This window comes from Topomyia yanbarensis, chromosome 3 (assembly GCF_030247195.1).
Source record: "Topomyia yanbarensis strain Yona2022 chromosome 3, ASM3024719v1, whole genome shotgun sequence".
NCBI lineage: Eukaryota > Metazoa > Arthropoda > Insecta > Diptera > Culicidae > Topomyia > Topomyia yanbarensis.
In genome coordinates this window covers 201,584,330-201,607,517 of record NC_080672.1, presented here as the reverse complement: position 1 = coordinate 201,607,517, position 23,188 = coordinate 201,584,330, and the positions used below count along the sequence as shown (strand labels likewise).

Here is a 23,188-nt window from a genome sequence, read left to right as displayed (position 1 = left end):
ATATATATATATATATATATATATATATATATATATATATATATATATATATATATATATATATATATATATATATATATATATATATATATATATATATATATATATATATATATATATATATATATATATATATATATATATATATATATATATATATATATATATATATATATATATATATATATATATATATATATATATATATATATATATATATATATATATATATATATATATATATATATATATAAAAGTCAATGTTTGTATGTAGAGGATTTACGGACTCCCAAACGGCTTAACCGATTGCCGCAAAAATTTATACATAGTAGGCATTTGTTATGGAGCGTGTTTGTGTGTTATTGGTTGGAGATTATCTGCCCGCCAGATGGCGCTTCGGAACAAATTGTATTTTCCTCCTATTTCGTTGAAAGTCGCAGCAACGCGCGATGGGTATTAGCTAGTAGAAACATAAATTGGACATCATCGGTACATCATTTGTTGGTTACATCGATTCCACTGTCTCCAGCTATTTCCCCAACTGCCAGCGTTTCCGATAGACACATTGCAGTCAGCCCGATTCATCTCGGTATACTGCATGCGGATTCCCTTGGTTTTTTTTCCATTATGTTGTATGAACAGTAAAGCTAATAGTGGTGGCTGACACAGAGATCGTAGAATACCGGCCAAATAAATGCTACTTTCAAAGAATACTCAGTACCTTTCAGTATTCCGGATTCGTTCCCAAAATACATTGGCATGCTGACACTTTCTGATAATAATCAGGATTTTACTGAGGAACTCTCCGCCGAGTAAAAAATTGATGGCGAAGGTTCAGTTAGGTTCTTCGTCGGATTTGTTCCTTCAGCTCAATCATGCGCTGGAACATCTTTATAACAGACTGGATTTTTTGTATGGGCTCCTTCCAAAATTAGAAAGCATGTTTTCTTGTTTACTGGCTCACGGTGGATGGACTTTATACTGACTATTGTTGCCAGATGATTCCCACATCATACGATTGTATCGTTGGATCACTCACGCTCGCTGACGATGATGCAATACCGCGCGTAGCGCTGCTGCTGCTATTGTTGTTACTACTGTTGTGTGTGTGATGATCGTGCGCGAATGGAATATTTGGCGTTCATTCGAGAATGTTCTTGCTAGTTGGAGATGTTGCTCGATTATAATGAAATGGTGTGGACAATTCTACTTGGCAGTGATTAGCGCTGAACAGAGGCGCGAACACTTAGTCTCAAACAAAAGGTACAACCTTGCCATCGGCTGCTATTGAAATTTTTATCGATTGGACTTCCGGTTCCGGAGTTACGAGTGGATGAGTGCGACCACACAGCAAATTCCCATATAAACTGAAATGAAGAAATCTCAAAGGGGGGAGTAAGGGAAATTTTTTGTAATAAAGACCACACCATCATCTGAAAGCTGCCTTAGCGTGCAAGAATTGACAAGACAATCGTCAATGTCATTCACGTAAAAGTGATAGAGAAGGGGGCTTAGACATGAGCCCTGTGGAAGACCTATGTAACTAATTCGTGATGTCGATAAATCACCATGCGAAAAATGCATATGTTTTTCAGACAGCAAGTTTAGCAAAAAGTTGTTTAAAGTCCAAGACCATGCTGGTTCAGCTTCTGAGAAATAATTTTGATAGAAACTGAATCAAAACCCCCCTTCATATCTTTTTAACTGATGCCATCTGCTCTTTGCTAGCATAAGCCATTTGTATTTCGGTTGAGAGCAACGCAAGACAGTCGTTCGTGCCTTTGCGGAAACCAAATTGTGTATCTGACAGTAAGCCATTTGCTTCAACCCAATTGTCGAGACGAACCAAGACCATTTTCTCGAACAACTTTCGGATACAGGACAGCATCGCAATCGATCGATACGAGTTGTGGTCGGAGGCTGGTTTTCCTAGTTTTTGAATGGCGATCTTCATGAGTCATGAGGGACAATATTGCCCACAAGAAACTTATTAAATAAATTCAACAAGCGTCTCTTGGCAGAGTCTGGCAGATTCTTTAACAAGTTATATTTGATTATGTCTGGCCCTGGAGCTTTATTGTTACATGACAAGAGAGCAAGTGAGAACTTCACCATCGAAAACGGTGTTTCGTTCGCGTTATCGTGAGGGGACGCGGCACGGCAGATCTTCTGTGCCGGGGCGGAATCCGGACAAACCTTCTTGGCAAAATCGAATATCCAAGGGTTTGAATATTCCACGCTCTCGCTGATACTGTTTCGGTTTCGTAAGCGCTGGGCCGTACTCCAAAGAGTGCTTATCGATGTTTCTCTCGTTAGTCCATCGACGAACCGGCGCCAGTAGCTACGTTTTTTGGCTTTCATCAAACTCTTCATGCGCGTTTCCGCCATCGCGTACCGTCGGTAGCTAGCTGGCAGCCCGTCGTCCCGGAAGGTCTTATACGCAGAAGCCTTCTCCACGTACACGTCTGAGCACTCTTTGTCCCACCATGGATTGGGAGGACGCCCGCGTAAGTTCGCGCCGGGTATCTCGATTTTGTCGGATATCGCGGATACGTTGCTCTTCCAATTAAAATTTAGTGTGAGGTCATACGAAACATTGATTGTATTCGGTGACCCTGAACCGTTAGCAATATTAATTACGATTGGCAGATGGTCGCTGCCGTAGGGATCAGAGACTACCTTCCACATGCTATCTAACCGTAGCGATGTCGATCAGAGGGACAGGTCTAAGGTCCTCGGGCGCGCTGGAGGGGCAGGAATTCGTGTCATTGCACCTGTATTCAAAATGGTCATATTGCAGTTGTCGCAAAGCTCATGGAAAAGATCGATTATCGTCATGAAGGCAACCCCATGCCGTACCGTGAGAGTGGAAGTCACCTAAAACTAGCCACGGTGCAGGGTGGAGTTCCGCAATATCGCAAAGCCGTCGGTGGCTAACTGAGGCTCTAGGGGGGATGTAGGTGGAAGTAATGCAAAGGTCTTTGCCTTTAATTCTGGTTTGGCAAGCGACAACTTCAATACCTGGGGTCGAGGGGAGCTGGTTGAAAGAATAGCACTTTTTGATCCCCGAAAGTACTCCTCCGTAAGAGTCTCCTCGATGCAAGCGAGTAATGTTAAAATCATGGAAGTGTAGGTCTATTTTTGAAGTAAGCCATATATCGCATAGTGCAAAAGCATAGCATTTCAAATTATTTAGTAAAATTTTAAAGGAATGCATCAAGAATGTTTTTACTGCGGGGAGAAAGCTTATCAAGATGCTTTTAAAGGGGTCAGAAATATTTAAAGCTGTAAGAATACGGTCCACAATGTCAGAGAAATTTATTATACAAGCGCTGTTTTCTTTGTCAACAGTTGTTACGGCATTTAATTAGCAAGGGACTGGAAGGTGAAGTATATTTTTCAATATTAAGAGCCATAGTACTCAGGGAGGAGTAAGGAGTTGAAGGGAGAAAGTTTAGAAAAGCGTGTAAGGATCATATATGCAAGCTTAGAGCTCACCGGCGACTTAACTTTTTGTCTGCTACCATAGGAATCAAGATCTTTTGGCATTGGAAATGCGAATCACCTGAGTCTACGGAATGTCCGGACAAGCGTAAAGTAACTTGTTACTTCATGCTGTCGGAACCGACCAGCTGTTTTCTTTCTCTGGCTGAGATATGGGAACACTTGGGGTTTTTGATGTTTCTGGAAGTGCTGGGAACTCCTTTTGAGCTCAGGTTACTGAAACCGGGAGCGACTTGCTTTGGTTTTGCACCAGTACTTCCTTGAGTAGTTATTTTAGGGGGGGGCATGAAGAGACACCTTCTAACCTTTGCGACGAAGCTTGGGAGAAGAAATGTTCCTGCTTTTTCTACTGCTTCTCGGCACAGCAGAAGATGTTCCCTCCTGGGGTTCATCACAGTCGCCTTCGTCAGTAGACAAGTTGGTATAGATGTTCGTAGAGACAGGTGGCGTAACTATCTTAAGTATTTCTGCAAAAGATCGCTTAGAGCGTCCCTGAAGGGAACGTTTAAGAATCTCCTCGCGCTATTTGTACGCGGGACATGAAGGGAGATCATGTGGGTTTCTAGAGAAACTTTTCGACATCTCTTCCACAGGAATCATCCGTATGATTCCCACCGCATTTCCCACAACGGGCTTTATTGCTACAATGGGAGGCTGTGTGTCACAGTTGTTTTCAATTAGTACAGTTCATGACCCGCGGCATAAAGGGGCGAACAGGTAGACGAACCTTGTCAAAGAGGAGGTAGTTGGGTAGAGCAGAACCGGCGAAGATCACCCGATAAGAGTCTGAGTTGACGTATATTTTCTTCCCGTCAGTTGCGACTGATGCTGAATGCAAACGTTTGCACTCCAGTATCTTCACTGGCTTAAGCATGGAGGCTTTGAAAGAGCCAGGCCCATATTCTAACAGATCCTCGCAATTCAGACTCGAATCGGAAACGACCCCACTGATTTCAACCCTGCTAGCTGGAATATACACACTGTACTCATTCGTAAAGGGCCCGTAGCCAGCAATATCATTTGCCTGATTTAAACTGTTAACAACCACCCGAAGCTTTTCAGGGCGAATTTTCGAATTTCTGTCACGGCCGAATACCGATTCGTCAGAACTCGAGAAATCTCCAACAGATACAAATACTTTTTATCTTTGGTCTTTGAGCCGGGGAGCCGATTTTGTTTCGACGTCCATCTCACCTTGACATAAACCGCCGTCAGGGGAAGTCATTTTTGCACGGGCCTAAGCCTAAGCCAGTGCACGTTAGTAAGCCAACCAAGAAGGGGAAACGTAAACTAATACTTAACTTGTGTAGGTAACGGTATCCAGACGGCTTACTAGAAGAACACCGTTTCACTGGTTACTGACCGGCTAACGGTACTCAGAAACAGAAACACAAAACAAGGGAAAAATTACTGAAACCTCGATTAAGCGAAGAGTGAGCAAGATAACCTTGAACGCGGATTAGCCCAATTTTTGTCGCTATAGAGTGTACGGATTGGCAATAAAAGACTTCTATCTCAACTGACCGCTCGATAACGAATGTGTATAAAATTATTGTTAGAAAAACTTTTTTAGCAATAAGTTCTCCATCCTAAAATTATATAAAAAATGTTCCTTTTCTCTTTAGATTTTTGTTGACAAAATATAAAAAAATAGAAAAATGGGTTTTTTGCAATTTAAATTTTTAACACAAATTTTTGTTTTTATGAAAAATGACACAACATTTTTTCAGTGTATATTTTTTCGTACAGAAATATTCATTCTCTGTAACTCGTTCTCAGAATATTTTGCTGTGTAAAATACAGTAATCGAACCAAAAATTTTTGAAATTATTGAACGTTGAAATGTCTACGCCCTTTTAAAAATTGCTCTTGAGTCAAAATAATTTTACTGATTGTGGAAAATGTATAGTCTTCCATGCCGGTGAAATGTGTAAAGTTTCATTGGAATCTAAGATAGTCGGTCACGATTTTAAAGATTTTCGGACGGATCTTCGTGGAATTCCTCGGGAGTGGGGTTAACCTGTAGACCCCCCCCCCCCCTCCCACTGGCTGCGTGCTAGCGTTAGCGTGGACTTTTATCTGATTTGTCTGAAGTTTTAGTCAAAACAATGGACTGACTGAAACTCACTCAATTTGTTTATTCATAACAATGAAAAAAGCGAGTTCAGGACTGTCATCAAAAATCTCTATTTGAAAGTATTAAGCCTGGAAAAAGCAAAACTGAGTTGGATGCAGTTCATGGTATATCTGCTCCCGTGTTTGCGACGGTTTACAATTGGGAGAATGAATTTAAACGTGTTGCTCATCCACAAAAAATGAACATCGCACAGAACGCCCAGTTGAGGTGTCTACTCCTGAAATCATCGATAAAATCCACGACCTGATTTTGAGCGATCGGTGAATGTAGCCCCTCGACTTGCTCAGTGGGTGGTTGGAGGGGGATTATGCTCTCTACTGCTGGTATACATTCAGGGTTTTAGTTGTACTCACCACGGAACTCATTCACTTCGGGAACAGGGGAAACCGGACCATCAATCGCTGCTGCAACCAAGGTGAACAACTAAAAAGGTAAAGCAATATTTTAATATGCTCAAAAGCGATACCGTGAATGCTCTTTCAGCGGAAACATCCTAGGACGAGGACTGACGACTCCTTTCGAGTCCGAAAACCGATTCAAAGTAGTGGTGTTATTGTACGGACAATGTTATACGAGAATATACAGATGGTACAGAATTTTAATTTATACATACAATTTATTACCATACCCTAACTAAACTTAATGCTATGTGACGTCACGATTTAGCTACTTGCGGATCTTTTTATCTGGTGCAGGTTTACAGTGGTTGTGCGGCTGACTATTACAGCCATGGCAAATTCTGGTGGATCTGGGTTCGCTGGTGGCAGGAAAACGGTCCGGAACTTTGAAGGCGACAAACCTGCCGACCTCGTAATTGTACACCGTCAATAACAATGGCGGCGTTAGCACACTGGCGGAGTTGCCAAAAATGGCGGCGAATCTCCCCAGCGCGTCGGATCTAGGGTTCTTCAGCAAGGACTCTCGGTTCTCTAATCGGTTCGCTTTGAGGATTTCTGTTTGGCGTGCTTCCTGCGAAGAAACCCTTCGGACGTAGTCCGAAGCCAGAGAAAAAAAGGCCCGCTGTGGACCTGCACAGCGCAAATTAGCATATACTAAGGTGTTTCGAAACCCTATCCCGCACCATCTTTTAACCTGTTTTATGTAGCAATTTTACCTTTTTAACTTGATTTTAATTTGTATGTGATTCGTGCTTTTCAATTTCTTCGTTTTTTCTTCGTTTTGTGACACTGTTAAAATACATACAAAAATTTACAATTTGTTTTATACTAGGACAATACGCTATCACTATTTACTAACCGTACTATAACCGTTTACTTTTACTTTTAATCTAATCTATCTATATCTAAAACAAAAAAAGAACATTATTCACACAATACACCACTTAGACTGTACAAGAAAAATCACATTGTATAATGAGCAAAAACCGCGCGCACTTCTGACTTCCTCGAATGTCGAGAACCGAAAGAACTATCTCGGCGACCGCAGAGCCTAACTCAGCTCGGATGATACCGAAAAACCTCAATTTTTGCAATATCATCCGAACTGACATTTAAATTGTCAAAACCTTGGCAGCCCTTCCAATGGCTGCGACAGCGATGGATAGCATGTTGCGCTACGTTATGCTCACACCGTTGTGATGAGACACCTTGGGTGAGCGCCTGCAACCCTTCTGCGTGAGTGACCCACCCGTCTCAGATGACAACCTGGACTTGGAAGGCCATCACTCACACATTTTGATGTTTTACACAGAGCAGGAGTTAGGGATTGGGAAAGGGAATGAGCAAACCTAGCGACACTTATCAATTTGGCAAAGCCAACTAACAACTGTCGTAACCGGTGGTTACAATACCCCATCGTCCCCCTCCCAATTAACGAAGTATTGGTTTAAATTAAACAAACAATTATTATTATTCCACATCTTAACGTTCCCTGACGAAAAATAATTTTGCCGATTGGAAAATTATTCCCAGGTACGCCTTCATAGGCCCTTATTAAAAAGTGTTCTATACATCCACTTCACTCAACGAAGTGGAGAAAGAACTCATTACACCAACACATGTGTGTGTTGAAAACTGTCAGCCGTCGATCACGATTGTTGTTTACTATACCGGTACGCGTGCGTGAGTGAAAAGTGTTTTATCTCATTTAATTATATTTTTGAAGTGTTATTTTACTATTTTACAGGTAGGTTGTGCACGAAAAACGCGTCGTTGCCGTGAAGCTTTCGCGGTGCACCAAAATCGGCAAAATTTCTAGTGAGCTCTGGTCGTTTTTGATGACATTCGTCGGTTTCGTTGGAAATTTGCTGGAGGAAGGTTTCACGGCAAGGAGACAATTTCCCTTGAAGATTTTTTTCACGTAAGTAGACAATATAAACAAGCTAATCGACATCTATTATTGACTATATAAATCTCATTTCAGATCGCAATTTACAGTTGCTACTCATTGAGGTCCGGACCGCTCAATGGTGCCCCCAAATTGATTGAAAATAATTTGCTGGAAGTCTTATTCGATTTTTTTTTCCATTTCAGGCTTCGGGTTTCAAATCAGCCACGGAAAAAACCCCAATCGGTTTACCTGCTTCATTGGCAAGCTCATACGAGCTGGTGCCAATTCGTGCAAGGACTACGCACGGGATGTACAGCGCATCCAGTTTGGCGTTGTAGGCATCAGCTGCTGATGACTGTTTAAAGTTCCTCCTGTACACTCTCTGCCCTACAGAGTAAACAGGAGCAGCCGTCTTCGACCGCAAATTGTAGTCCATGACATGTTTGTCATGGGCTTTTCTTAAATTTTTGTATACTATGGAGTAAATTTTCCTGTTCACCTCTCCTCTCAGTTCCATTCTTTCCTCCTCAGATATATCCCTTTCGTCCCTATCCATTTTGTGCTCTCCTGCTCTTTCAACTATATCATGTCCGAAAAGAATCCGATAGGGAGAATAACCTGTCGCGGTATGGGGTGTATTATTGAGGCAAAACTCAATCTCGGACACCCGGGTGTCCCAAATCTTCTGCTTTTCTTTGACGTAGGATCGGAGACACGCGTTTATTGTTCGATTCAGCCGTTCCACCGGGTTCGATTGACTGTGGTGCCTCGAATTGGCCCAGTGTTGAATACCGTATTTGGATAGTAGAGTTTTAAATTCGGTGGACAAAAAGGTGGTCGCGTTATCGGATATTAAATATTCCGGAACCGAGTACTTACGGAACCAACATTCTTCGAGAACCTTGGTTACTTGGGGCGCGGAGATTCGTTTCATTGGAACTAAGATCGACCATTTCGAAAACAAGTCCATCACGACTAGTAGATGTGCGTTGCCGTTTTTACTACGGGGAAGGGACTGGATGAAATCTAGTGCGATGATTTGAAAGGGTTTCGTTGTTAGGCGTTGTTTACCGGGTTCAGGGATTTGTGAACGATTCGCGGGCTTATTTTGTTTGCATAGTGAGCAGTGTCGAATGTATTTCTGGACATCTTCGGCCATTTTGGGCCAGAAGTACTTCTTCCTAACAAAAGCTAAAGTCTTCTCCGTCCCTAGATGCATTTTGTCGTCATGCTCTTCGACGAGGATCCTTTCTCTCGCAGAAGCTGGTACACAAGTCTTCCAAGAAAAACGGTAATCTAACGAATCTCCCTGAACGGAAACAAATTTTTTTAAGATTCCCCGCTCAAGTTTAAAATCTTTATATTTTTCAGGGTTTTCTTGTACCTTTTGAACCATTTCCGGATACCATCCGGTTTCATCAGTGGACATAACTTCTTCAACGGACCTGGACAAAGCATCCGGAACGTAATTCTCGGACCCTTTCCTGTGCAGAATGGTCATATCATGGCGCTGCAGGTCCATACTCCAGCGACATAAGCGAGATGACGTACGCCAACTGCTTCGCATAATGTATGTTAATGCTGACGCGTCGGTGTAAACGGTGAATTTAGCACCTTCGATGTAACATCTAAATTTTTCGATGGATCTTATTACCGCCAATCCTTCCTTTTCTGTGGCGAAGTATCTTTGTTGGATTGTACTTAGCTTCTGCGAGAAAAAGGCTATAGGCTTTTCTGTTTCATCATGCGTTTGTGTAAGGACACCGGCAATCGCCGTATCGCTTGCGTCGCAGTGGATCGCGAAAGGTAAGTTGAAGTTTGGATTTGTAAGGATTGGGGCACTAATTAAGAGTCCCTTGATGTTTGCAAATGATAATTCTGCTTTATCATTCCAGATTACGGCTTTGGGCTTATTTCTAAGGAGCTCTGTTAGGGGTTGTGTAACCTCACTATAGTCGGCTATGAACCGTCTATAATAGTTACACATTCCTAAGAATCTCCTTAGAGCCCTTAACGAGGTAGGTCTTTCGTAGTTGACAATGGCGGATACTCGGTCAGGGTTGGGCCTTAGGCCTCCTTGACCCAAGATGTATCCCAGGTATGGAACTTCTGCCACACAAAAACGAGATTTGCTTAAATTAATTGAGAGATTGGCCGCGTTTAAACGCTTCGCAACCTCTTCTAGCAGGGCCAGGTGTTGCTCAAACGTATTTGAAACCACAATTATGTCGTCCAGGTATACAAATACGTTTGGTTCCAGTTCACCTCCACCTAAGACTCGATCCATCAGTCTCGACAGCGTTGCCGGGCTATTGACTAGACCGAAAGGCATTCGGGTGAACTGGAACAATCCTCGCCCCAACACGGAGAATGCCGTATATTTTCGCGAACGAGGGTGTAACGGAACTTGTAGAAAGGCTTTAGAGAGGTCTATGGTTGTAATATATTCCGCCGCCCCGAGTCTGCTTAAGATACGGTCCGCATGTGGGAGAGGATAGCAATCCCTGACAGTGCGGTCGTTGAGTTTACGCGCGTCAAGGCATAAACGTATAGAGCCATCTGTTTTGTCTACCGGGACGAGGCGTAAGGCCCAATCACTGTAAGACTTTTCAATCACTTTGCTTTGAAGCATCTTGTTCAATTCTTCATTGATTTGTTCCTGCTTCTTCGGCGAAGTTGGGAACGGGTTAATTCGAGCGGGCGGAAGTTTTTTCGCTTCTTCTGTTAGCTCGATTCGATGGTTAATTAAGTGTGTAGTGTCAAGGGTACCTTCTCCTGCTACTTTGAATAACGTTTTTACATATTCTAATCTATGTTTCTGATCCTCCGTGAATTCTAATTCATCGTTGTCCGTATCTGTACCGGACTCGTTCGCGCATAATTTTGATTCATCGTCACGTTCTAATTCTTCCACCTTTGCTTGACCTATGGTTGGTCGAATATCGAACGATTTCCAAAAATTCATCCCAAGGAGAATTCGTCTCTTTAGGGAGGGAACTACTAGGGCTTCTACAATTTTCGTTGCATTATTAAAAGTAACAGGAAGGCACACCACTCCACTAACTTTCAGCTGCTCCCCATTTGCAGTTTTAAGGCTTACATCTGAAGGGAGTAATTTCAAATTACACTTTTTAATAATTTTTTTTGGAACCGACACCCAGGATACTTAAATGAGCGCCGCTGTCCAGTAGGCCTACCATAGGTATTCCTAGGACGGATATTTTAACAAACGGTCTCTCGTCATTTTCGGGGTGTATAATCGACTCATTAATCTCGTAATTGTAAGAATGCACGTACTCGGAGGAACAAACTTGGTCGAGACCAAGGTTTTGCAATTGTTCGGTGCAATCTTGCGGTAAAAGGGGCTTTATGAGCGGCAGACTGGCCTGCCCTCCGGGACAGTCTTGACTGCGTTTTTTTTACAGAAGGGACAAGTGTCGGTATCCACATCATGAAAGCCACATCGTTGACAATATTGGTGTCGCGGTCAGTCACACTCTCGAGCATGGTGGCCTTTGAGGCGACAGTTGAAACAAACGCCGTCTTTCGGTACTTGATAGTTATCCAGCACAATTTGCAGTCCCTGTGGTCGATCCCTTTCACTACCCTGTTGCGAGTTCGGCACACGTTTAATCTCCTCATCCGAAATGTTCGCGCGCGATTTGGAGTTATTAAAGACTCGCGATTTGTACTGTTCGTTGTCGGGCTTAGCTTTCTGTTTCCGTTTCGCGCCGGTTTCGATTTCGTTAACCTGCTTCCCCCGGGGATTGTTCTCGTTCGCGTGGGGTTGGTATTTATACCAATAGGTGGCATCTAACCGTCTGCCAAATTTCTTGAGATCAGCCAAGTTGTCGATTTCTGACGACACCGCATGGCCTTTATATTCCGCGCGCATATTACGAAACACGATTTCAAACTTCTTGCGTTCTGTCATAGGCTTGGTTAACGAGTTGAAAATTTTCTGTATGTCCAGAAAATAATCCTGAAATTTTTCGCGGGGACCCTGCTTTCTCGCAATCGCGCGTATTTCGCTCGTGTGGTCGTGATCCGGACTCAAAAATTCCCTCTTGAGTTCTTCTTTAAGCTCTTCCCAAGATGAGAAATCATCATTCTCGAAACCCGTCATGTACCACGATTTCGCCGGTCCACTAAACAGATGAATTGCTGAACGGAACAATTCTCTGGTGGACATATTTTCCGACTTCGCGTAGAACTCAACTTCCCGTAAAAATTTCATTAACAACTGACCGTCATCGGACCCGTCGTATTTTAGTCTCCAGTCTGACACTGGCCTACACTTCCCTGATCTCGGTCCTGGTATATACTCCCGACGATTATTATTAACCCTGACATTTCGATTCGATCTCCGCGAGCTATATTGCGTTCTATCCGTCGAGCAACCGGATTCGGTTTCAGACGATGTCTCTGAAACTGGTTTACTTTTTCGCGACGACTTGGGTGACGAACTCTTATTTTTGCTTTTGACGAAAATTTCCCTATTCTTGTCAATCACAGGGTCTACTTGGTTGGACGCACTATCTGCTGCACTAAAATGAAGCACTTTCTGAGCAGGCCATGTTTGCATTTGTGGGGGTCCAAACATCCATGGGTATGCACCAGGTTGCGTCATCCATGGGAACCAATTGTTCATTGGAATATTCCAACCAGTCGAAAAATTGTCTAATGATTTAAGGTTTCGTTTTAAATGTTCTCCCGGGGTTACGAAATCGTTATCGTCGTTTTGACTAGACGACGCAGTTGATTTCCTATCGATATTCGAACCGGCGGGGCCGATGGACATATTCGCCATCGACTGATTTAATTGGGTTGCAATTTCTTGCTGGCCTATTGCCGAGAAAAAAGAAAAATGCATATTAAACGCACCGCGAATGCACGACACTAGCGAATCTACATCGTTTAAATCTTCCTCCTCATCCGTATTTTCCGCCACTCGTTTAACGCGCGCGAAGCAATGTACAAGCCTAGTTTTTAACGCTTCACGTGACCCTTCGTACCTTCTGGGATTTCTTAAATAATCTCTAATGTCCTTAATCTTTCTATCTATAAGCTTGATCTCTTCATCGACCGTTGTATCAAGCCGATTGAAATCAATATCGCGGATATCACTGTTCTTCTCTGTTTTAATTTGTTCCCTCAAACGCCGCGCGAGGGCTGCTCGCGTTTCAGCTTCCGTAAATTCTATTCCGCGGATCGCGAGCTCGTGTGCGATTTCATCCCTTTCCAGGTGATGAACGAGCAAACTTTTATACAGAATATCAAATTCAACATCCATTCTCCGAAAAACTGTATACTTTCGTTCAGAGGACGAAAATAAACTAATAAAACAGCGTTCTGTTTTGTACTCCCTCCGTAGGGATTTTGAAAAAAAATCTAACTGTGGGTTGTTATGTTGGGCGCCAATTTGTAGCCCCTCGACTTGCTCAGTGGGTGGTTGGAGGGGGATTATGCTCTCTACTGCTGGTATACATTCAGGGTTTTAGTTGTACTCACCACGGAACTCATTCACTTCGGGAACAGGGGAAACCGGACCATCAATCGCTGCTGCAACCAAGGTGAACAACTAAAAAGGTAAAGCAATATTTTAATATGCTCAAAAGCGATACCGTGAATGCTCTTTCAGCGGAAACATCCTAGGACGAGGACTGACGACTCCTTTCGAGTCCGAAAACCGATTCAAAGTAGTGGTGTTATTGTACGGACAATGTTATACGAGAATATACAGATGGTACAGAATTTTAATTTATACATACAATTTATTACCATACCCTAACTAAACTTAATGCTATGTGACGTCACGATTTAGCTACTTGCGGATCTTTTTATCTGGTGCAGGTTTACAGTGGTTGTGCGGCTGACTATTACAGCCATGGCAAATTCTGGTGGATCTGGGTTCGCTGGTGGCAGGAAAACGGTCCGGAACTTTGAAGGCGACAAACCTGCCGACCTCGTAATTGTACACCGTCAATAACAATGGCGGCGTTAGCACACTGGCGGAGTTGCCAAAAATGGCGGCGAATCTCCCCAGCGCGTCGGATCTAGGGTTCTTCAGCAAGGACTCTCGGTTCTCTAATCGGTTCGCTTTGAGGATTTCTGTTTGGCGTGCTTCCTGCGAAGAAACCCTTCGGACGTAGTCCGAAGCCAGAGAAAAAAAGGCCCGCTGTGGACCTGCACAGCGCAAATTAGCATATACTAAGGTGTTTCGAAACCCTATCCCGCACCATCTTTTAACCTGTTTTATGTAGCAATTTTACCTTTTTAACTTGATTTTAATTTGTATGTGATTCGTGCTTTTCAATTTCTTCGTTTTTTCTTCGTTTTGTGACACTGTTAAAATACATACAAAAATTTACAATTTGTTTTATACTAGGACAATACGCTATCACTATTTACTAACCGTACTATAACCGTTTACTTTTACTTTTAATCTAATCTATCTATATCTAAAACAAAAAAAGAACATTATTCACACAATACACCACTTAGACTGTACAAGAAAAATCACATTGTATAATGAGCAAAAACCGCGCGCACTTCTGACTTCCTCGAATGTCGAGAACCGAAAGAACTATCTCGGCGACCGCAGAGCCTAACTCAGCTCGGATGATACCGAAAAACCTCAATTTTTGCAATATCATCCGAACTGACATTTAAATTGTCAAAACCTTGGCAGCCCTTCCAATGGCTGCGACAGCGATGGATAGCATGTTGCGCTACGTTATGCTCACACCGTTGTGATGAGACACCTTGGGTGAGCGCCTGCAACCCTTCTGCGTGAGTGACCCACCCGTCTCAGATGACAACCTGGACTTGGAAGGCCATCACTCACACATTTTGATGTTTTACACAGAGTAGGAGTTAGGGATTGGGAAAGGGAATGAGCAAACCTAGCGACACTTATCAATTTGGCAAAGCCAACTAACAACTGTCGTAACCGGTGGTTACATGAATCAAAGTGCCGGAATTAGTTGAAGCCTCAAGCATATCACAAGGTACAGTCTGTGAAAAAAACGCGGCAAGATGGGTGCCGCGTTTACCCTCAGAGAAAAATAAGCTCAATCGTGTAGTGGCAATTCTACCGTAATCCTTCGTCGAAAATGTCACGAAATCTGGATACATTACTACACTCCAGAAATGAAGAGACAGGCTTGGCGGACGACGGTTCACTTCCAAGGAGGACGTCATTGCTCAAACGAATGAGTATTTTGCAGAACTTCCGAAATCCCATTTTTGGACAGGATAAAGTTTTTGGAAAAACGGTTGTAAAAGTGTGTAGAGCTGGAAGGAGATTATGTTGAGAAAATCTTCAAAAAACTGTTTTCCATCATTTTCAAAGGACTTATTGAACGATCCTCGTACTCGCTACAGTTTATCACGTACACATTAAGGTGGGACGAAAAAAAAATTCCAGCTCCGAGCAACTTTTTAGGTACCATTTGGGTCCTAGAACAACTGTGCAAATTCCTAGCTCGATCGGTGAAACTATAGTTTTGCGCCCACTGTTTAAAGTTTATATGGGATTTTGAATGGGAAAGTTAACTTTTACAAAGTAATTCCTTCAGGAGTCGCCCATTACTTCCTAAAAATAAATCGTTATGTGGCTTGTATAGGAAATTTAACAAAGAAAAAAAGTCTCGAAAACCACGAAACGAGCTGATGCTTGAGAAAAAAGTTATTAAGCAGAAACCGATTGATGCTCTGACGATTGATAAAATATTCATTTTTTCTAGCACCACTGCTGTTCGATTATACGCAATTTTATTTTAATCCTCTCTTAAACTAATTTATTACTTGTTTCAACTCACATTGATTGCTGTTTTAACTTACCTCGGTATAGGAAGAGAGTGGGACACAAAGAGAACATTGTTACAAAAATCAATGTATTCATGCTTTGTTATTGATTTGTATCAGTTATTCTGACGTGATTTAATAAAGAATAAACAGAAGTAAGAAATTTAAAAATAAGCGATCATCGAATGACAGTTTTTGTCGATTTATCTAATAAAAACAAAAAAAATGTTTCCACCCTTCTCGGTCTCCCCTGCATCATAATTTCATCAAAAAAGGGTCTATAAATATTTCTTTGCTTTGTTGCATCGAGTATATCAACCGCTAATTTTTAAAAGGGAGTGAAAGGTAACATAAACAAAACAAGTTATTTTGTTTATGTGCCTTTTCGAAAATCTACAATTTCGTGAATGGTTATGTTTCAGAATCGGCTTATTTATGGTGTGCATAAAGTTTAGGTAGTGTCTATTTGAAGTAAGTATTGACCGGGAGTGTTTACATTTTGTTTATGTGCCCATTTGAAATGTTCTCGTCGTAATGTCGTGTTATGAAGTATTCTATGAAAAAGCCGAGTCACATTAGTCAGCCCACAAGCACTTTTTAAAATCCTGGAGGCATGATATAAAAAATTATGAAAATCCAGCCTACTGGACTCCATCAAATGAAGGGATACCTTTTTGTCGACAAACGAATTTTGAACTGGAAATTTATCCAGCTGCAGTATATATTCTGGCGTAAAAACGACATCAGAACAGTTCAAACTTGTGCTTGATCAAGCGATATCAATCCGAATACAGTAACGATCAGAAAACAAGTTTGAATGTTTAGATTCACTGGCACGTACCATTCCATCAAGTATCAATCCCAGCTATGTTCAACCAGAAAATGAGCCGGAATTTTGGCAAGTTCTAGGTAGTGTTCGGGCTTCAGTGACAAAACCGATACTAATTAATAATCGGTTATGTCACTGGCGCCGGAATAGTAGCTAGAACCAGCCAACATTCCGGCTCATTTTCCCGCTGAAATGGATCCCTTCCATTATCAAAAAAGAGTGAATATGGAACAACTTGTTTTGCGATGTCAGAGTCGGAGAACACAAAACAGATTCAGTGATAAGCCCATTAGGGGCCGTACACAATTGACGTAGCTTTTTTTTTCGGCGTTTTCCGACCCCTTTCCTCCCGCCTCGTAGCATTTTGTCATAAAATTCTAACCTCCCCTTGTAAATAACGTACCATTTCTGAACACCCCCCCCCCCCCCCCCCCCACCTTCCCAACGCGACCGGAGGATGAAAAAAAATTAAATATGTTTACAATTATTTTAAATACTTGTATTTACAAAATGTTTGACGGCTTTTATCAACATTTTAATTTAAAAGCAAATTGCGTACAAAATAAGCCCATTTCATGACAAATATCGTGTTGATAATTTTGTTTTCAATTTTATATGTCATGGAATATGAAGAAAAGTTCTTTCAGTTCACAATGCTGCAGCTGCCAATTATGCGAAGAATCATACATTCAACAACATTACTAAATTTTGCTTGGTTGAATCCGAAGAGAAAATTTAATTCAGCAAACACACTAACTTCACTAGTTAGCAAGATTAGCTTACTAATGTAGCAAGTTTAATCCGCATAGGGGAATATGGGGAGACTTGACCAAGCGCAAAATTCTATTTTCGGCTATGGCGTCTTCTATTCGATTCTTAAATTATTTTCAAAAATATTTTTATACTTGTTTCGATCCGTTAAGGTAATTTTAAAAGTTTGGAATGAAATATCCTTTCCTTACAGAAAATATTACTTGATTAATAAATTTGAATTAAATGATGTAATTTTTTATCAAACTTTGTATGGACATATCTACTCGACTACTAATTACTATTAATGTACTAATATACCATCTTAATCCTTGTGGAGCAGTGAAATAATTTAACATAAACTGGAACATTGGAAAAGTTATTACTAGAATTTGCATGACATTGAACGCAATAACTAATGTTGGGGAGACTTGACCAAGATTTTATGGGGAGACTTGACCAAGTGGCGATCAGCTGAAGAAAGATACAAAATTCCTAATATTTATTAAGCTTTGGTATCTACTGTTAATGTTAATCACGTCATAAAAAAATTCCACCCCAAACATAAGTCTTTATATTTTAATATTTGTAAACAAAGTTAGCAATAGTAGGGCTGATTTCGTGACGTGTGAACATGCAATGCAAGCAGTACAGTTAATCCTTGAAAAGAAATGCATTAAAAAAATCAAAATTTATCAAATGCAACTCTTTTATATTTTTTACTGATACCTAAGGATCTCGATAATAGGGAAAAAAATAATTACAGTAGGTTTTATGTCATTATTTTTTGTTATGATTTTTCAAAATTCTCTTGGTCAAGTCTCCCCACGCCTTGGTCAAGTCTCCCCGCAATGGGGAGACTTGACCAGAAAAAACGATCACAGAAAAACTTTTGTAACTTTTCAAAAATTAAATTAAAAATTCTGCGAAAAAATCATGAAGACGCGCAATAACTTTGCGCATTATATCTGAATGACTTTTGAGGGATTGAAGGCTTTTTTAGAGATTTATGCAGTTTTAACTGAAAACCTGGTCAAGTCTCCCCATGTTCCCCTACAGTATATTTTCGTTTTATTTTTGCGAACTTGCAATTCCTAGAATCAAAATACTTACCACATTAAAAATTTCGGGAAAAAGTAACTTGCGTGAATTTAAATTTATTTCTCTTGGGAAGGGAGGAACGTCAAATTGTTTTCTCTTATGAACGGGTTTTAATTCCCGTCAAAATTAATCTTAATGCTACGTCGCGCAACTCTTGTCCCCACCCTCCCCCTCGTTACACTTCGTCACAAATTTGGTATACCCCCCCCCCTACCCGCCATAATGCTACGTCATTTATGCATGGCCCCTTAACTCAGTCGGCGACGAAGTGGATGATGTTGGAGAATGTGTGTGAGTTATAATTTTATTGATTGTCGCTAGTTGCAATTTTTCTGATTCCCGTATGAGTGAATGTCTTGTACAGTAGTTTTTACTTTATTTTTGGAAAGTGGCAGGGAAAAAATAATACGACACATGTTACTTGCCTGAGCTTTGATCATAGTGGCCATTTTGCTGCAATTTGGCTGGTGATTCGGTGTTCAACTGAGACGCAGTAACGGATCTTGTTTGAAGTGTTGAAACTTTAACTGAGTTAGGCTGAAATTAAAGCAATAATGATCTCATAAAACTCGCACTTTATGTTCAAATTCAATCCAACTCTCGGTTTTCAGTTATTTTCAAATGTAATAAATGTATCAATCTTTTCTACATGATTTAGATGTGCGAAAGGAAGAAAACATATATTCTAATTGGAAATATTTATCAAGAAATCCTCTTTAATAATGCCGTTTTCGATGGCAGGGCACCGGTGTAGTGGAACCAGTTTTTGCACTTCTGCTCGAAAGTGCAAAATCAGTGTACGGAACTAACCCGGTGCACATCAATTGAAAAGTATGTAAGAGAAAATAATACCTCATCTAGTAATTGGCGCAGTCTTTGAAGTTGTGCTTCCAATTGCCTGTTGTGGTCCTCTAGAATTTGCATCCTTGCTTCTAATCGCCCTTTGTGCTGTCGTAACAATTTTGCCTCGGCAATCATGTCCTATAAAATTAATTCCTTTTAAGATAAGCGAATTATAAGAAGTGAAAAAACATTACGTTTCCTCCTGCGGGCGCATCCTGCGATTGTGCCTCGTCTGGAGTTGTAATAGGGGTTTGTTTGGATTTAAGTCGTTCATATTCTGCCTGTAATGATGCATTTTCTTCTTCCAAATCTTTGATTATTGCTTCTAATTCTTCTCGTTGCTCTGCATCCATAGCTGCCATCACCTGAACAGGCGACTTCGGGCCACCATTATTGGGTAATGATTGACAATACTGAGCTATTAGTTGATGCTCATCATCGCTGTCTGGCGTTGAGTTACTTCGCGTACCATACTCAACCTGTGCTAAACGCGACGCGTACATCTCCAATCGAGAGTGCATATCGTTTTGCAATGTGTGTGCCCCGTGTTGTGGACTGGGTGCAGGACTTTCCAAAGCGTCTCCTTCCAGAACACTCTGTACGGGTAAATAACCCACACGAGGATGTTTTTTGAAGTATTTTCTACTCTTGAATTTATTTCGCAGCGCTCGAGTAAAGTCTCGGACGTCTTCAGTGGAAGTGGTCTGAAGTATGAAAATGCACGATAAATAAATAGAAAATGTAACACAAAACTTATGACTCACCGTTGTACAATATTCATGCATTGGGTGGGAAAGTTTGTGATTTTTTGCATTACGACCCAGAAAAAAACAACTTTGACACATATCAAAGTTAAAGCATTTCAAACACCGGTAGCGAAATCCAACTATTGGATATTCTTTACAAATATTGCATTTGGCTTGATGTTTCGCTGTTTCTGCTGCCACTAATCTGTGTAGTACGGGAAGCCACACCAAGCTTTGTGGCTCATGCTGTAACCAGTTTAGAAAATGATGTGCTTCAATGGCATTTTCTAGAGGCTCTCCACTTTGATTAACGCCAGCACGTTCGAAACAGGAACGTACGGACGGTTCGATATTCGATCCCCCAAACGCTGCTACTTCTCCCAGTTGGCGTGGAACTTGTATGCAGTCATGCAACAACAAACCTAACTTGCGTTGATCTACTTTTTTCTCCAAATCGGCGATCAATCGGAATAGATAGCGATATTTTTCTTCCAAATATCCTTTGCAAAGCAAAATCAGACCAACCTTTGAAGGTAAATAGATTAATTTTAAACCTTTTGTGTAATTTAGGAAGGGTACTATTTGATTACCTTAAAACTAAGAACACGGATTTGACCAGTACGCTGCGAATCATATACATTCAGAATCCAATTAATAGCTAGATCGAGCATAATAGCCATATCAATTGGCTCAATAGTGACATACAATGAATGTAATACTGTTGTCATATCCGGTATGTCTATCAACTTATCATTCTGAGCTCGTAAACCATGGCGATCGAATGCTTCAATGGCAACGTTCATTGCTAGTCGATCGAACGCTATAACAAGAATTTATTTACAGAACGGTTTATCTTTATGCATATAAGAAGTTTGTTAGTAATACCCAATCTTTTTTGCACTGCACGCAGCTTCAGGGCAGTTCTGTAAGCGGAAAACCTAACGTCATTCAAGTCGGCAAGTGATTTCATAAGTTCAATCATTTCCGGATGATCCCAATGTGTATTTTCTCTCTCGTGACTGAAATTATAATGATTTTATAAAATGAAACGTTTGTAATAATTGCAAGCGTACTTGATATAGTAAGGCACAGTGGCAGGCGTTGTTGCTCTCTCCCAAGGCGGTTTTACACTCGTTGCTAAATTTGGAACAGGGCCAATGGTACCAGTACTATCACCATGCGCCGATTTGTCACAATATGGATCTGGTGTATTAGGTTTATAACCTCCGTTTACCGTTAAAATTTTGTGTCGCTCATCCATAGCTATGTGAAGCAATTTCATTCTGTGAATTGGATAAGTTAGTTGTAAGTTACGTAAAAAAATTAAAATTTAACATATATACACCTCGTATTCAAGTCCTCAAGTTTAGCAAGGCATTGATTAGGAACGACCACATGATTAGCTGTGAAAAAGTTTTGTTGTTCATTACAATCATCCAGAAGAGCACCAGCTGTTGTCATTTTGTCCTTCAAACGCTGCAAATGTTGCATTTCCTCAGTAGCATCGATCGCGCTAGTTGGTGTTGTCCATGAATGAGTAAGCGTTTCAGCGGAAGCAACACGGGAGCTCAAATCTTCTAAAACTTTTTGAAATTGTCGCATTTTCTGTAAGAAATAAATGAACGAGCAGTTGAATTATTTATTAATTGCAATATCCCATCTCATCAATAGCACGGGTTCGATTAGTTCAATGATAAATTAAACAAACCTCTTCGGTGCGCAACACTCCAATGACTTGTAGTAACATTTGTTCAGCTTCATTGTTTGGTTGATTAATACTAGCATCAATATCATCCACTAAGGAGCACTTGCCTTTAAGATATTCGATATCTGTATCATATTCCGAATTCAAATGAACGGATTCATCGAAATCGCAAGGTAAATAATCATTTAACCCATCATTGGCGTAGTCTCTTTGATGCTTGTTACCAAAACTATCACTACGCAATGTTACTTGAGATGAGTAAATAGCGGTCTCTGTTTGTTCGACCGGCGATATCAGCTGCATGATTTATTTCGTACTAGCTCGTACCGACCAGCACGAACAAACATTTGTTTGTTGAGGTTAATTTTTGCTGTACGCACATTTTTTGTTGCAAAAATTTCCGCTGTATATGATTGTAAAACTAAAACTAAACGCGAAGCACATATTTATATTATGCGCGTTCAGCATTTGAGCATGTGTCTGTCAATCAGTAAGAGGATGGCTATCAGGGCCGTTCTAAAATTACGCACAAACTCAAACAGTTTAGTAGAGGGTATGAAAGCGGCGATGTTTTGATTCCACGAATTCCCATGGTTAAAACAGATTAAAATACCAACTCAAGTCGAGTCTTTGATAATGAAAATAAGTCATTAAAAAGCTTCGTCATAAGTTTGGAGTATTGTCGATTCTCCCACGGCCCTGTTCACATATTGGTAAAGCATCAGTATTGTTACTGTACATAGAGAGAGGCACAAACAAAAACGATGTTTATCATAACGTATATTACAGAACTTTTCGTAGCATGTTTTATAGTTATAATCATTATCATATCACAATCCAACTGGAATAGAAATTTGATCCACAAACATTGCCATTTTTGCTATATATATATATATATATATATATATATATATATATATATATATATATATATATATATATATATATATATATATATATATATATATATATATATATATATATATATATATATATATATATATATATATATATATATATATATATATATATATATATATATATATATATATATATATATATATATATATATATATATATATATATATATATATATATATATATATATATATATATATATATATATATATATATATATATATATATATATATATATATATATATATATATATATATATATATATATATATATATATATATATATATATATATATATATATATATATATATATATATATATATATATATATATATATATATATATATATATATATATATATATATATATATATATATATATATATATATATATATATATATATATATATATATATATATATATATATATATATATATATATATATATATATATATATATATATATATATATATATATATATATATATATATATATATATATATATATATATATATATATATATATATATATATATATATATATATATATATATATA

General features: G+C 39.8%; 1 protein-coding gene across 3 annotated transcripts in view; it reads right to left on the bottom strand.

Moving 5' to 3' along the window:
- LOC131689751 (dystrophin, isoforms A/C/F/G/H) overlaps window positions 1–23,188 on the bottom strand; it is a 1,859,985-nt gene that overhangs the window by 247,226 nt on the left and 1,589,571 nt on the right. For all 3 annotated transcript variants that reach the window (XM_058975046.1, XM_058975047.1, XM_058975048.1), the window contains 8 exons: window positions 21,354–21,613; window positions 21,082–21,291; window positions 20,894–21,027; window positions 20,599–20,828; window positions 20,027–20,533; window positions 19,457–19,966; window positions 19,272–19,400; window positions 18,845–18,956 (listed from right to left, as the gene is read on the bottom strand). In XM_058975046.1, the coding sequence (XP_058831029.1) occupies window positions 18,845–18,956; window positions 19,272–19,400; window positions 19,457–19,966; window positions 20,027–20,533; window positions 20,599–20,828; window positions 20,894–21,027; window positions 21,082–21,291; window positions 21,354–21,613 (2,092 nt within the window). The remainder of the gene's footprint in view (window positions 1–18,844; window positions 18,957–19,271; window positions 19,401–19,456; window positions 19,967–20,026; window positions 20,534–20,598; window positions 20,829–20,893; window positions 21,028–21,081; window positions 21,292–21,353; window positions 21,614–23,188) is intronic.